The sequence below is a fragment of the Eupeodes corollae genome, chromosome 1 (genome assembly GCF_945859685.1).
Source record: "Eupeodes corollae chromosome 1, idEupCoro1.1, whole genome shotgun sequence".
NCBI lineage: Eukaryota > Metazoa > Arthropoda > Insecta > Diptera > Syrphidae > Eupeodes > Eupeodes corollae.
In genome coordinates, this window is record NC_079147.1 from 40143041 (window position 1) to 40157567 (window position 14527).

The following is a 14527-nucleotide window of genomic DNA, read 5'->3' on the forward strand; positions in this document are numbered from 1 at the left end:
AGTTTGTACTAGTTTGGACTTTTTTTAGAATTTGCACTATGGATACCTTTAAAATGTATGTTTTAAACGTACTGAGATCTACTTGACATTTGCATATATTTATATATTATTGTAATTTTTATTTTTTTATATATTATTGCAGTTATTTTGAATATTATTATCTATTAGTCTATAAGAGAACTTTGTTCTTTGATTGATGAATAAATAAATAAATAAAGAAAAGAATTCATAACACTGCATAAATTTTCATGGAAATGAAAAATAAGAAAACACATACATATATACGCAGATGGATAAGAATTCTTATATCTTTATACATTTTTATTTTATAACATAATTTAAACAAAAGTATTAGGTTTAAAATGTTTTAGGGTAATTGAGGGAGATATGCCGTGCCTTTGGAATATTCAATTTAGTTTTTTATAAACATTATTTTTGCAAGAAACTTAACAATTGATTTAAACTCTATCATATTAAAATACTTAACCAATGGAAAATTACAATTTTCATAAAAAATAACAACAAAATAAATAAAATCAAAAGACTGAGAGAGATGCTGCATATTAAATGCATTCAATTCGAATAATTAACTTTATTGTCAAATATATTTCAGTCACTCCGAACTCTAAGGCTGCAGAAACCACACTATAACTCTATACAGCAAACAAACCGCTAATTCAATTGTCATGAAAATTTCTTTATGAAACGAAAAGATGCAACCGTCGGATATTTTCCCACAATTCTAGATTTTCGTCAAGTTGTGAATTAACAAATTGTCAATTGTCGACATCATCAATATTTATAAAATAGGTCCCAGTTAGAAATTCGGTTGTATGCGGCATCTCTCCCGCAATTAACCTATGATTTCAAAACAAAAAATATAATTGAATTGGCCATCCATTGGAGCAATTCCACACAATTTGTGGGCGAGAAATTTTAAAAGTGCAAAAGTTCTGTTTATGAAATAATTTTGTTTGTTTTATATTAACATTCAAAAATGCATCAGAAGTTGAAAGAAAACATTTAAATTGTTGGAGGTTTTCACTAAATAAAAAACTTCCACCTGCGTCTTGCGAGAGATCTGAGAAACTGGTTCAAACAAAAATAATCGAAAACCAAAAAAGAACTTTAAGCAAACAGACATAAAACCTGATACATTTCTATACCACATTTCTTCTCATAAATATTTAACGACGAACTTTGAAACATTCACCCACTATACTTTGCAGTAAGTTTTCCGCATGTGTACTAAAATAATAGTGTAACTAATCTTATACCAGAAAAAGAAATACTTCAAGCCTTGAAGCAATCACGCTTTACAGAAGCTATAAAGAAATAATGAGATTCTATATAGCTGCTGCAATCCGCCTACATTCCTAGCGTATGATGTTTGAGAGTTGAAGGATTAACAATTCTTTTCCATATGCATGCAACAAGCTTCCGAAAGTATGTTCCTAAAATACTTTGTATCCTTAAGTTTGCCCAACGTGGAATGAATTGATAATTCTTCATCATACAAAACGTTTTTCAAATTGTTTTTCAGATGTTTTTCTAAGATTGAATGTTTTATAGGTGTATTTAGAAAACATAGGTGTATTTTGTTGTTCTTATTGTTTGCAGGTTTAATATTTGGTGAATTAAGGACTCTCTATTCGGATGGTCTGTTTGAGTACATTTGTGACTTATGGAACATTGTAGATTTCATATCGAATATGTTCTATGTCACATGGATTCTCTGTAGAGCCACAGCTTGGGTTATTGTACATGTAAGCTTATAAACTAAATAATTTTTAAAACAAGGTTAACTAATTTACAACTTATTTTTTCTTTCCAAGCGAGATCTATGGTATCGAAATATAGACCCGTATTTTCCGCGAGAACATTGGCATCCGTTTGATCCGATGTTAATATCTGAGGGTGCGTTTGCGGCAGCTATGATATTCTCCTTCTTGAAGCTTGTGCACATTTTCTCCATCAATCCTCACTTGGGACCGCTGCAAGTGTCATTGGGTCGAATGATTATCGATATCATAAAGTTCTTCTTCATCTACACTTTGGTTCTGTTCGCGTTTGGTTGTGGCCTCAATCAACTTCTCTGGTACTATGCTGATTTGGAAAAGAAAAAGTGTTACCATTTGCATCCTGATGTAGCGGACTTCGACGATCAAGAAAAAGCTTGTTCAATATGGCGTCGATTCTCAAAGTAATTTTTATACGAGTTGTAAAAGACTTCTTATGCAATAAATTGATTTCTTGCAGCCTCTTTGAAACCTCACAATCATTGTTTTGGGCTTCTTTTGGTCTTGTCGACTTGGTATCGTTCGATTTGGCTGGCATTAAGAGTTTCACCCGCTTTTGGGCTCTTCTCATGTTCGGATCGTATTCAGTGATCAATATTATTGTACTGCTCAACATGTTGATTGCCATGATGTCAAATTCATATCAAATCATTTCCGAACGAGCTGATACAGAATGGAAATTTGCTCGATCACAGCTGTGGATGAGCTACTTTGAAGATGGCGGCACTGTTCCACCACCATTTAACTTGTGCCCATCAGTAAAATTGCTAAGGAAGACACTTGGAAAGGATACTAATAAGAAAACTAAGAGCTTTAAGGTGAGTAATTTTGATGATTCGTTTTCGTTTGGAACATTTAATCTTATTCCAAGATTTTTAAAAAGTTAACACTCAATGCAAAAACGTCACCAATCCATACAGTTATTTATATCATTAGATTTTTCTGATGTCAAGTTGACTTTGACTTTTACGTTTGTAAGGTAGGGACACGTTTAATATCTGTTAAGGGAACTTTTATTGGGGACAAACTTTTCAAACGTTTTTCGATTGCATTTAAGAACAAAGTTTAAACACTTGACATAAGAACAATTAGGGTAATTACCTAAAATATGAAATTCATCTAAAAAGTAAAGCAATCAATGAAGTCACTATTAGGACAAACAAATTCTAAGTTTCAAGCTGCTTGCGCAGGTATTTGACATCTGTTTAATTCTGTTGACATTTGAAGTGTCATATTATTTGTTGAATGTTAGCCATTTACAATAGGGAATCGTAGCCGCTTCTCTCGATAATTATTGTGGTTGCCGTAATTGTAAAACTGCTAAGGCAGGGAATAATACAATTAGCAGAGAATGGTCTTAAGACAAGTGCGTTGTGCATATTTTTAATGCAGTCTTAACTAAAAAGCATTGATGCTGCAGGTATTGATGATGTTTCAAAATTGTCCATTTCCGTTTGGCTGGCGATGAAAGATCATGATTGGACCGATGTATAGTTCTATAAATAAAAAAGCAACAAGCTATACAAACCGATTAACTTTATTGCGTCAAAAGTTACTTGGTCACGTGATTTCACGTTTTGACAAAGTCAAAAAATTATCTTAAAAGAATCGTCAACCTCCAAGAGGGCGCAATTAGAATGTTATTTGACAAATGACAGCATATGACACTGGCGACCATTTTTTCAAATACAGAAAAGAGATGTCGGTAAGCGATAACTTTTAGCTTGGCCTATAAAAAATTATGGACTTACGATACCATCAGTTTGTTGATGTACCTCAGATTGAATTTCTCAATGTGTCAGTCAGTTTCCAATTGTTCCAGAGCCAATTAAGTGATCATTTTGATTGTTTATAGTCATTAAAGTTTTGTGTGAAAGTGTGCTAAATTGCGACTTATTTTTGGTTCTACAAAAGGCCGAAACCGAGTTACGTGAAATTGACTGTTTCACATTCTCCTGTACTCTCAGCACAACGATGGTGATTTCAAGGATTTCCATATTTTCGTCACGCATGAGTGTTGTTTAATCTTTTACTAAACCAGTGGACTGATTTGTTTTTATGACGATTACGGTTACAATTTTGTTAAATAGGTTAGGCTATTGGGACTCTGACCGACTATTTTTATTTTATTAAACAATTTTGTCGCTTACACTTGTTAATTTGTCCATTTTGATTTGTCCATTTTGATTTGGCTCAGACCCCTATGACCTCTATGGAGTATCAATATAAAGTATCAATAACACATCATTCAAATACGCGCCTCGGCTGCACGGAACCGAGTGGTCCAATTTTCAATGACTCTTCCGCATGGATTCGGCTGAATTTGAGCGATGGCCTGTGTTATGTTCACCCTTAGGGCATCGATCGATTGTGGTTTATTTCCATAGACCTGCGACTTAAAGAAACCCCACGGAAAAAAGTCTATCGGGGTCAAATCGCATGATCTTGGTGGCTAATTGACATTTAACATGTGGCACGCAGCTCCGCCGTACTGCTGGAACCTCATGTTGTATAGGTCCATGTGATTAAATTTGGCTCATAAGAAATTAGTTATCATCGTTATGTAGCGCTCGCTGTTGACGGTGACAGCCTCACTAATGTCGTTTTCAAAAAAGTACGGACCAAAATCCACACGGTAACTTTTTGAGGATGCACTTTCATCTGGTGAACCTCGCGTGGGTTGGTGTCGTCCCATACACGGCAATTTTGCTTGTTATCACAGCTTTTCATCCAAAAACGCGCCTCGTTTATCAAGATGATTTTTCCGCCAACATTTGGGGCCCTCTTCCAAACGATCCGAATCCCAGTCAGCGCACAAACGGCAGCTTTGTCTATGGTCATGAACTTTGAGCTCCTGGGTCAGTTAGATCTTGTTCGGTTGTAGGCCCAAGTCCCGACGTTAAATTCGCTAAGTCGAAGTCCGCGAAAGGCCTTTAGCCCGGCGCGCCGGAATAGACTGCCTCGAGTTCTGCTGTACACTTCGTAAAATGGGCGCACTTCGATAATAAAGTTTTATAATTTGAACGTGCTGTTCAAGTGTGTATTTTGCCATGTTGGCTTGGCATAAACAACTAAATGAAAAACAAATGATTTGACAACAAAATGGCCTCCACGAGGAGCCAAAATCTACCCGCGCCAAAACCCTTCATAATCACAAGCAATTGTATAGATAACAGGTCTGGCTTTGCCGTAAGCCGCTTTTTGCAGGATTTGTTTGTACATAAAGTCGAAGATGTTGAGAGGTTGTAAAGCTTGAATCAAGGTCCGAAAGTTTTATGAACAGGTGAAACGAAATTCACAGATACATAAACCTCGAACCAAAGGCTGCAAAGACTTAAGTGGAAACATCATAGTGGAACCGCAGTCAATACTGAGGATATGGAAGGACCACTTCTGCAGACTGTATAATGGCGACGACGAAGTGAATTCCGCTGTCAGGCAGGATGATCCATTCAACATAGACGACGAAAGCTAACAATCCTGTCCTCCCGACTTAGACTAAGTAAAGATTGCCATATCTACCTAAAGTCTAATAAAGCCGCTGCGCTGGAGTGGATGGCTTGAATGCCGAGCTCTTTAAAGCAGTTGGAGATAAATTGGTTATGAGCATGTACCAACTCATCTGCAAAATATGGTCGGAAGAAAGCATGCCCGATGAATGGAACCTCAGTATTGTTTGCCCGATCCTGAAAAAGCTGACCCTCTAAACTGCACCAACTATAGAGGAATCAGTCTACTTAACATCGCCTATTAACATCACCATCTTTTTATCGATTTCGATATCGACGAATCTCTTCTTCGTTGGATTAGAAATTTTCTTTCGAACCGTTCAATACAAGTTGTTTTGGACGGATTCAAGTCTGAAACTCATAAAATAAACGCTGGTGTGCCCCAGGGCTCCGTTTTGTCTCCGACCCTCTTCCTCATTTTTATAAATGATCTCCTGTCTGCTACTTCTAATCCAATACATTGTTTCGCTGACGATAGCACTCTTAGCTTTTCATATTCGTTTCCAGACTCACAACCCTCCTCTTCGGATGTGGAACTGCAACGGCAAAATATGATTAGCTCATTAAATTCCGACCTACACAGCATTGTACAATGGGGAATAAAAAATCGTGTGGAATTTAATGCTTCGAAAACGCAATGCTGTCTTGCTTAGTTAAATCGAGATAAACCGTCTTTGCCACTATCTATGAGTGGCACTTGCATCAACGAAACAGAAAATCTTGACATCCTCGGAATGTGCATAAGCAACCACCTTTTGTGGAGCGAACACAAACGCGATGTTGCCAAAAATGCCGCAAGATGTCTAGGTTTTCTGAGACGTTGCAAGAAATTTTTTTCTCCGTCTGATCTGGCTACAATCTACAAAACCTATATACGTCCGAAACTTGAATATAACTCTCATCTCTGGGCTGGTGCTCCAGTAACTTATTTAAGCATCTTGGACAGTATTTAAAAAAGAGCTTTTAAAATGATTGGTGACATAAACATCATCAACTCGTTTACATCACTCGAACATCGACGTAAGGTTTCTTGCCTCACCCTTTTTTACCGTTATTTTAACGGACTATGCTCTAGTGAAATAGCCAGTTGCATTCCTCCTCTTAAACAATTTAACCGTAATACCCGCGCTTCTAGGAATGCCCATCAGTTTACCCTTGAGCCCACCTTCGGACGTACTATGAAGTACAGAGATTCTTTTTTTAGCCGTACTACGCGAATGTGGAACGCCTTGCCACGCTCTATCTTTCCCTGTCATTGCAATGTTCAGAAATTTAAAACCAATGTACACCGACACCTCCTATCCAACCCTTCCCTCTTTTCCTATAATGTTCACACTGTGTTCTTGGCATATTAAAGGTATAAAAACCCTTTTAGTGTTTGCTAATTATAAAAAAAAAAAATATGATCGAGTCTTTAACAGTCTGTTTCGAGACCTGTGTGGGACATTTTGACTGCACTGTTTTTAATTTCTAATAACGCTGCCAGTGTAAACTCCTTATCATGGAATTTTTTCAATAACGTTCTAAACACCTTATATAAATCCCATAACTTTTTTTTGGATTGTAGGGTAAAAGCTTGCAGCTAGACATCTGTTCTAAAACGATGTTTTTTTAATATTAGAGGTTCTACATTCTATACATCCAATGGGTATAGCTATCAAACTATTGGATGGTGTCTGACTTTTAAAATGACTATCCAAGACTAAGAAACCACAAAGACTCTCGAAAAGCAATATAAAAAAAATTTGTCTGAGCCAATGTAAGATTGATTGTTACACTGTATCTAGAGCTGGTCTGGGTCTACTATTAATTTGGATTCCATGCGCCTTAAAATAAATCATATTTATTCAAACAATAATCAAATCAAATATTGAAACAAAGTTCAGTTTTTAGATAGTAAAACTTTAGTAATCCAGTAACAAATTTCGATACCACAATAGTGGGAGTTACATAAACTTAGAGTCGATTTTATTCAAGCCTTTCAATCCTATTGTTGTACCTCTCAATTGGATATACATCAACCTTAATCAAATTACAAATCGATGGTCATAAATCGCAATGGAAGAGGCGTCGTCGCCTTTGACACAGTCCTCGACCGTCGTCTTCATGTTGATGGCGATGATGGCGTCGCTTGTCGCTTGTCGTCATCTTCATAGGATTTCCCAGTTTCCAAAGAACTTTTACAAAATTTAAATATTTTAATATAAGAAATTAATTTAAATTTACCCATGCAGCGAAAAACACAAGAAAAGTCACAAGCTCTGCACGACAGAGTGATGAAGCTACTAATTCGACGATTTGTCACCGCCGAGCAAAGGAAACGTGACGACTTTGGCATAACTGAAGATGACATCATTGAAGTGCGTCAGGACATTAGTTCGTTGCGCTTTGAGCTGTTGGAAATATTCCAAAATAATAAGTTCGATGTTCCTGATATTGAAAAGAAGACACAAGGTAAAATTCTAGGTTTTTGATGGTTGTTGCTTTGTTTTTTTTTTTTCAGATGTCGATTCGTTTTTTAAATTGAATTGAATTTAAATTGTTTTGTGTTTTTTAAAGCTGCTGCTGGAACAAAGAAGGGAAAAGTTATGGAAAGACGTATTTTGAAGGACTTCCAAATTGGATTCGTTGAGAACTTGCAAAAGGAAATGGACGAAAATATGGATAAGACTGTTGACGTATTCAGTTCGATTGCTAAAGTTATTGGCAAGAAACAATCAATGAAAGGGTAAGGACTTCTCAACCGTTATAATAAGCTTAGCTGATCTCCTTTTTTTGTGTCTACATCAGTGAAAAGAAGGATTGGAATGCTATCGTTCGCAAAAATACCATGTCGGCTGATCCGATTGGATCGAAACGATCTTCAATGCAACGACGAAGCCAGAGGAGCTTGAGAAGGCAGATTATTCAAGAAGCCAATGAGGGTCTTGGCATGAACCAAAATCGACTTGTTGGTGAGTTTTGCTTCTTCCCAATTACATAATGCTTAGGAATTCACGTCCTGACGACGATGACATTTTCCCTTAGAATACAATCCAAAATTGGGTGAGGTAACGAGGGCAACTCGAGTTGCATACGTTAAATTCATGCAGAAGAAATTGACAGCTGCCGAAGAGGAAGAAGCAGCCAAAACAACTGCTGAAGGTGCGGCAGCAGCAGGTGCCAAGCCAGCTGGATCGACGAAGACCGGACCAAAGGACAAAACTGACATGGTAAGTTTAGGCTTTATAAAACTCAAGGTAATATTTAACTTATTTTTCTTTTCTGTTCTTCAGACAAAATCAATGAAAATGCTTACATCTTCAGTCAAAGGAAATGCCCCAGCTCCTCCAGCTGGAGAGAAAGCAGATGCTAAACCACCGAAACAAATAGGTAAGGTTGCCGATTCCACAAAGCCTGTCGGAGCCCCAAAACCAGGTGAAGGAGCTAAGCCTGCTGATGGAGCTGCTAAACCAGATGCAGCAGCAAAACCAGAAGCAGCAGCAAAACCAGATGCAGCAGCTAAGCCTGATGCAGCGAAAAAAGATGCCGCCAAGCCAGATGTTGCAAAACCAGGTGAAGCAGCTAAACCAGATGCAGCCGCCAAAAAAGCCGAAACTGCTAAAACCGATGCAGCCAAACCTCCCGATGCCACAGCAGCAGCTGCAAAAGCTCAAGCCCCAGCTGCTCCTGCTGGAGCAGCCCCAGCAGCTGCAGGTGATAAGCCTGCTGCTGCTCCTCCAGCCGGTGCGCCAAATGCCACTACTGCTGCAGACAAACCAGCCGAAGCAGGTGGTGCAGCAAAGGAAGGAGATAAAGGAAGTGACAAGCCAGCAGATAAGCCTGCTGATAAACCCGCTGATAAACCTGGTGATAAACCCGGAGCCAAACCTCCAGAGAAGAAAGTACCAGCAAAGATCAATGTTGGCCAGAGTAGTGCTGCGGCTGGTGGTGACCGAGGTAAATCACAGGTAACAGGTCGTATGATTTCGGGATGGCTGTAAGAAGACTGAAACGGATGCGGTTTTATTTTTATTTTTTAAACTAGATATCAATTCAATAATAAAAAATAAATTAATACTAAAATTACATCATAGCTAATTAATTAATAAAATTGAAGAAAATAAAAAAATTTACTTTAAATTGTTGATGCTACATAAAAGATTTCAAAATTTAAATTTCTGTCAAAATTAATTGCAATACAATAAAAATTATTTAAGTAAATTATATTTTTGACTTTAAACCTCTCTCTTTTTTATGTGGAACGAGGACTCCAGCTCATTTCTTTCTTCCCCTTGTGCAGCAGTTATTCTACCCTTAACTGTTTGCGTTCGTTGATCCTTGCCCAAGATTCTTCTGAAAGCCAAGTGTTGTTGCTTTCTTCTTTCTAAACGACTATTCTGTCAGCACCTGAAATGAAAACAAATTTTCAAGATGTACGATGTCGTCATGTGAGACAGTTGATCCCTAAATTGTTGACGGGCCGTGGGATCCTTAAGTCTGGCGATGTTGAATTTGGGGGCTCGTGCTATTCTGTTGGATCTTCGAACAGTAGTTATACGCAATATTAGGGTAGCTATCATTAAGTGGTGGTCACGGGCAAGTCTCATGTCGGTGCCTCTTCTGTTTCGGACATTCAAGAGATTGGTTCTAAAGCGTCGACTAATCGCGAAGTGGTCAATTTGGTTGGAAGACGCTTGCCTGTCCGTCGACACCAAGCTAATTTTATTACACAGTTTGTGTCGAAACATAGTGCCACCAATTACAAGGCTATTGGCGTTGCAGAAGTCAATGAACCTCTCACCATTATCATTGCAATTGCCGACACCATGAACACCCATCATATGCCTTTGCCCGTTGTTGTTACTGGTAACCATAGCATTGAGGTCTCCCATAACCAAAATAATATCTCCGCTGGGATTATTGTTGTAGGCAGATCCTAATTGGCTGTAAAATCATTCTTTCTCTTCATCAGATGCAAGCTCCGTCGGGGCGTAAAAATGTATAATGGTGACGGATCGTACTATACTCTGAAACCTATCTTTGATAAGCTTTTCCCCAAAGGGTTCCAAAAAAAGGCTTCTGGTTGCCGCTTTTGTAGGGAGTAACCCAACTCTCTTCTCGAGCGTTTCCTGGATCATAACCAGAGTAGAGCATTACAGTGTTACGTGTCGGTGACTTGTATTTGCCCGATCCCAACCATCGCACTTCGCTTAACCCTAAGATATCTATCCTGTACCGCATAAATTATCTCCCTAATTGGAGGAATCTGGCATTGCGCGGACCTTCACTTCCTGCGTGTAGAAGCGTCCTCACATTCCAGAAACCAATCTTTGTCCGGGTATAATAGCCAAAAGTCTTTAACGAGTTATGGTTAATTATCCGAGGCGTTATTTAGGTTTCCATAGCAGGATGAAGTTCAGTTACGAAGAGTGCTAATCTCCGTAATCTATCCTGAAGAGTCAGGAATCTTCGGTCTTGCAATGTTGGCTAGCTTATGTATATAGGAATACACAAATCATTGCCCGGGAGCCACCACGGGGACGTAAAGCAAGAATTGGCAATGGCAAAAAAGTTGCATTGCTGGCCTAAAACAAGTTTAAGGCAATCACCAACAACCCGATCTGCCATGCCGAAGGCACCCCACCGCAGTGTGCGCCGTGAAAAGCGTAACTACATTAACGCATTGGCACAAGAAGCAGAAGATGCTGCAAACAGAATAACCAAAGTGCTGACCGGTGCTCAAACCAACACCTGGTGAAAGAAGTAGACGGTACTGTGATAAGTTCAGTGGATGAGCAAGTCAGAAGGTGAAAAGAACACTTTTCCTTGGTTTTAAACCGAGTGTTGGCAAACATCGTGCAGCTGATACCTTCTGAAGCTGCAGAAACCAATCCCCGAATCCGCACCACCCCTACCAGTAAAGATGAGATCGTTACCGCAATTAAAGAACTTAAGAACAACGAAGCGGTAGGACTTGATAGAATTCCCGCAGAGATTTTACAAGCAGCGCCAACGTCATCAAGCGAACTGCTTCATCCGTTCATAAAAGAAGCCTGGACCACCGAAAGCTTCTCCCATGAGTTGAAGAAGGGAATTATCGTCAAGCTCCCAAAAAAGGAGATCTTACAAAGTGTAAAAATTGGAGAGGAATTTGCTACCTGCCGTAGCCAAAATAGTAGCAAAAATCGTTCTGGAACGCATCAGACAACACCTTGAGGCCACACTCGATGAAGAACAAGCAGGATTCCGCTCTGGATTCTACTGTATTGATCACATTAATCATTATTGAACAGTACGTTGAATATCGATCACCATTACACCTGCTTTTCATCGACTTCGAGGAGGCCTTTGATAGCGTTAACAGGGAGTATGTCTGGTTAGCTTGGCGGAGGAGATGCATCCCAGAAAACTAATTGCTATTATTAAAGCAAATTATGATGGATCCAAGTGTCATGTTCTGCACGATGGTAGCAGATGATTTTGAAATTCTCAGCGGACTCAGACAGGGCTGGATTCTGTCGCCAATATTGTTTTTGTTGATGATAAGAGATGTACTGCTCGCATCTTTGTCAGGTAGCGGAGGGATCTAATGGGCTTTGACATTCTATTTAAACTATTTTCTCTCTCATAGGAATGGATCTCCATAAAATGACAACAAGTGTGAAGAGAGAAGCAGAAGTTGTGGGGCTGAAAATTAATTTCGGCATAACAAAAATGATAAGCCTCGGAACTAGACCATCCACTTAAATAAATATTTCCTCGTAAAAGGTTTAAAAAGTGCGAGAGCTTTCAATATCTTGAAAGTTCGTTTCCATCAAAGGCGGAACCGAACAAGACGTCTTCTGCCACACCAGTAAATCAAAAATAGTCCGGTATTTTGTCCAAAAATTTGGAGAAATAAGTCTATCAGCCACTTCAGCCAATACAAGAAAGCTGCAAATCTTCGTGAATAGTTGTCTTCGTAACATCGTAAGGCTTTTCTGGCCAAACCGTATATCAAATGAGATCCTTCATAGAAGGACAGGCTAGGAACCAGACTGTATCATAAGAAGACGTAATCGGCAATGGATTGGACACACGCTTCGAAAAGGCAACGACTGCATCGCAGGCGACACATTCCAGTGGAATCCACTAACAGAAGAAGGAAAAAGAGCTGGACGACCGAGAAGCTAAGAACAGTCGAGGCGGAATCAGCGTCACTAGACAACAATTGGAGGGAGCTGCTATGCCGCTTAAAAGATTCCCAACGGACTTAAAAGGTCTGAGGACCTAAGTAAGTAAGTAAGTATATGTTTAACTTTGTTTTAAGCAATGGATGTATTTAAACAATTTTCATAAATGGCGGAGAACGCAGACATTTCCAAGATGGCACATATGTGACACTTTTAAGGACTGTCCACATGAGCTGCGCTGTATCTTGCGAAAATGAATTGAAATTTTAAAGCAGTAGCTGGAGGACAATTTTAATCTTTTCGAATTAAGTAATCAAAAGTTTTCGAATATTGAGTTATATGTAGTTCAGTCCTCAATCTCTAAATAACGTCATCTTCAAAAACAACATATTCATGGACCCAAGTCTTGAAAGTTAGTTTAATTTTACATGGCACACTGATATGACTAGAGTCAAGAAAGAAAACATCAACCAAAATACCTTCGGGGTTGAAGAATTCATAAACAAAATATACAATTCTTCCTCTTATCCTCATCATACACAGGACACAATTCATATAGCTACAGTAGCATTAGCTAAGGACACAAACTATACCACAACCCACATGCATTTCCGGTCCAAGTTCGCGTCAGTAAAATGTTGCAACTACCTTCAACAACAACAACAACAGCAACAACAAAAACAATGCAAAATAGTTTTGAAAAGAATTTAAGATTAAAGCTCTGAGGGTCACAGCTGTTTTTTGTAGCAAAGAATTGGCTTGGTGAATTGTGAACAGCTCTAAAGTTCACGACGAAACGAACAAAAATTCCAGGGGAATAGGAGGTTTAGAAGGTTGGTAGCTAAGATATATTTATATGGTATATATCTAAAATAAAATGCAAAATGTATGAAAACGTTAAGAATGTTGTCTTTTCATTAAAAATTCAAGCGCAAAGCAACCTGTTGAATATGGAAAGAATATTATGAAAATCATTCAAAAATGAAAGATGTTTCTTAAAAATAAAATAAAATAAAATACCAACCTACCACCTTCGTATAATGAAAGGGATATAAATTAGGCAGAACTAACTTTTTTATTTTTTTTTTTAATGCGGTGTGGTGGGAAAAAGTCTTGAGTTAATTTATTATAGGGAGGGATGTTGGATGTGGAGAAAAGAGCAATTGAATAAGATTTTTGTATAACTTTCTGCTTGAAGGGTTTAAATTAATTTAAATAATATTATTTTAGAGTTGAGGCTATACGGTTTACCTTTTCTATTCAGTCTTAGCTACTACCTACGACTTTTATGTTCATCTAAAAACAGAACGTCTTTAAAAACGGCCTAGGATTTAAATATAAGCCTTAACCACAATATTATTTGCTAATTTTGTATGCTTAAAGTCAAAGTTTGCAACAACTTTGGCTGATTCAATAAATTGTTTTCCCTTTTTTACTATAAATGTCAGTTACGATATTTTTTCAGAAAATGATTGAAATGAGCTTTGGTTGGCGCTATGCCAACTACTGCATTTCGGCTAAATAACAATTTTAATACTAAATAACAAGAAGTTAATCTTAAACCAAGAAAATTAAAAAAACTTGGTATCTTTATCATTATTTTTATTTTATATAAAACTTTAAACTTTATTTAGTTATAAGCAACGTTAATACTAAAGCTACTTAAAACTAACTAACTACTTAAAATTACATAAAACTACTTAAAAAATAGAACATCTACAGTAAGGGTTTTAGGTGTTTTTTTTTTTATTTTGGTGCAACCCTGATTCTTAACCTAATACTTAAACCTATGTAAGACGGCCAAGACCAAATGCCCTAGACAATTTTAAATGACATTCTCAATTTGAAGCCACCAAAACTCGTTCTCCTACCTTACCCTATCTCTTTGTTCCCTTTCGGACACAGTTGTACGGAACCGAAGGTGCTCGACTCCGCTCAGTGCGAGGATGTTGTGACTAAAAGGAGTCGCCTATCTACGGTTTTACGATTGTCGTGGTAGATTAGCGGAACCGCCTCTCTATCCCGTATCAGCCCACGATTGTTTAAATAGAGGAAAGCTTTGGGC

General features: G+C 38.0%; 1 protein-coding gene across 1 annotated transcript in view; it reads left to right on the plus strand.

Annotated features, from left to right (window-relative positions):
• The window catches only part of LOC129942378 (transient receptor potential protein), a 33272-nt gene extending 23742 nt beyond the window's left edge, over positions 1-9530 (plus strand). The window contains exons 9-16 of the mRNA XM_056051279.1: positions 1621-1766; positions 1836-2203; positions 2260-2617; positions 7543-7762; positions 7868-8036; positions 8099-8262; positions 8336-8520; positions 8584-9530. Of these exons, the coding sequence (XP_055907254.1) occupies positions 1621-1766; positions 1836-2203; positions 2260-2617; positions 7543-7762; positions 7868-8036; positions 8099-8262; positions 8336-8520; positions 8584-9291 (2318 nt within the window). The 3' untranslated portion in view covers positions 9292-9530. The remainder of the gene's footprint in view (positions 1-1620; positions 1767-1835; positions 2204-2259; positions 2618-7542; positions 7763-7867; positions 8037-8098; positions 8263-8335; positions 8521-8583) is intronic.
• Positions 9531-14527: the final 4997 nt, after the last annotated feature.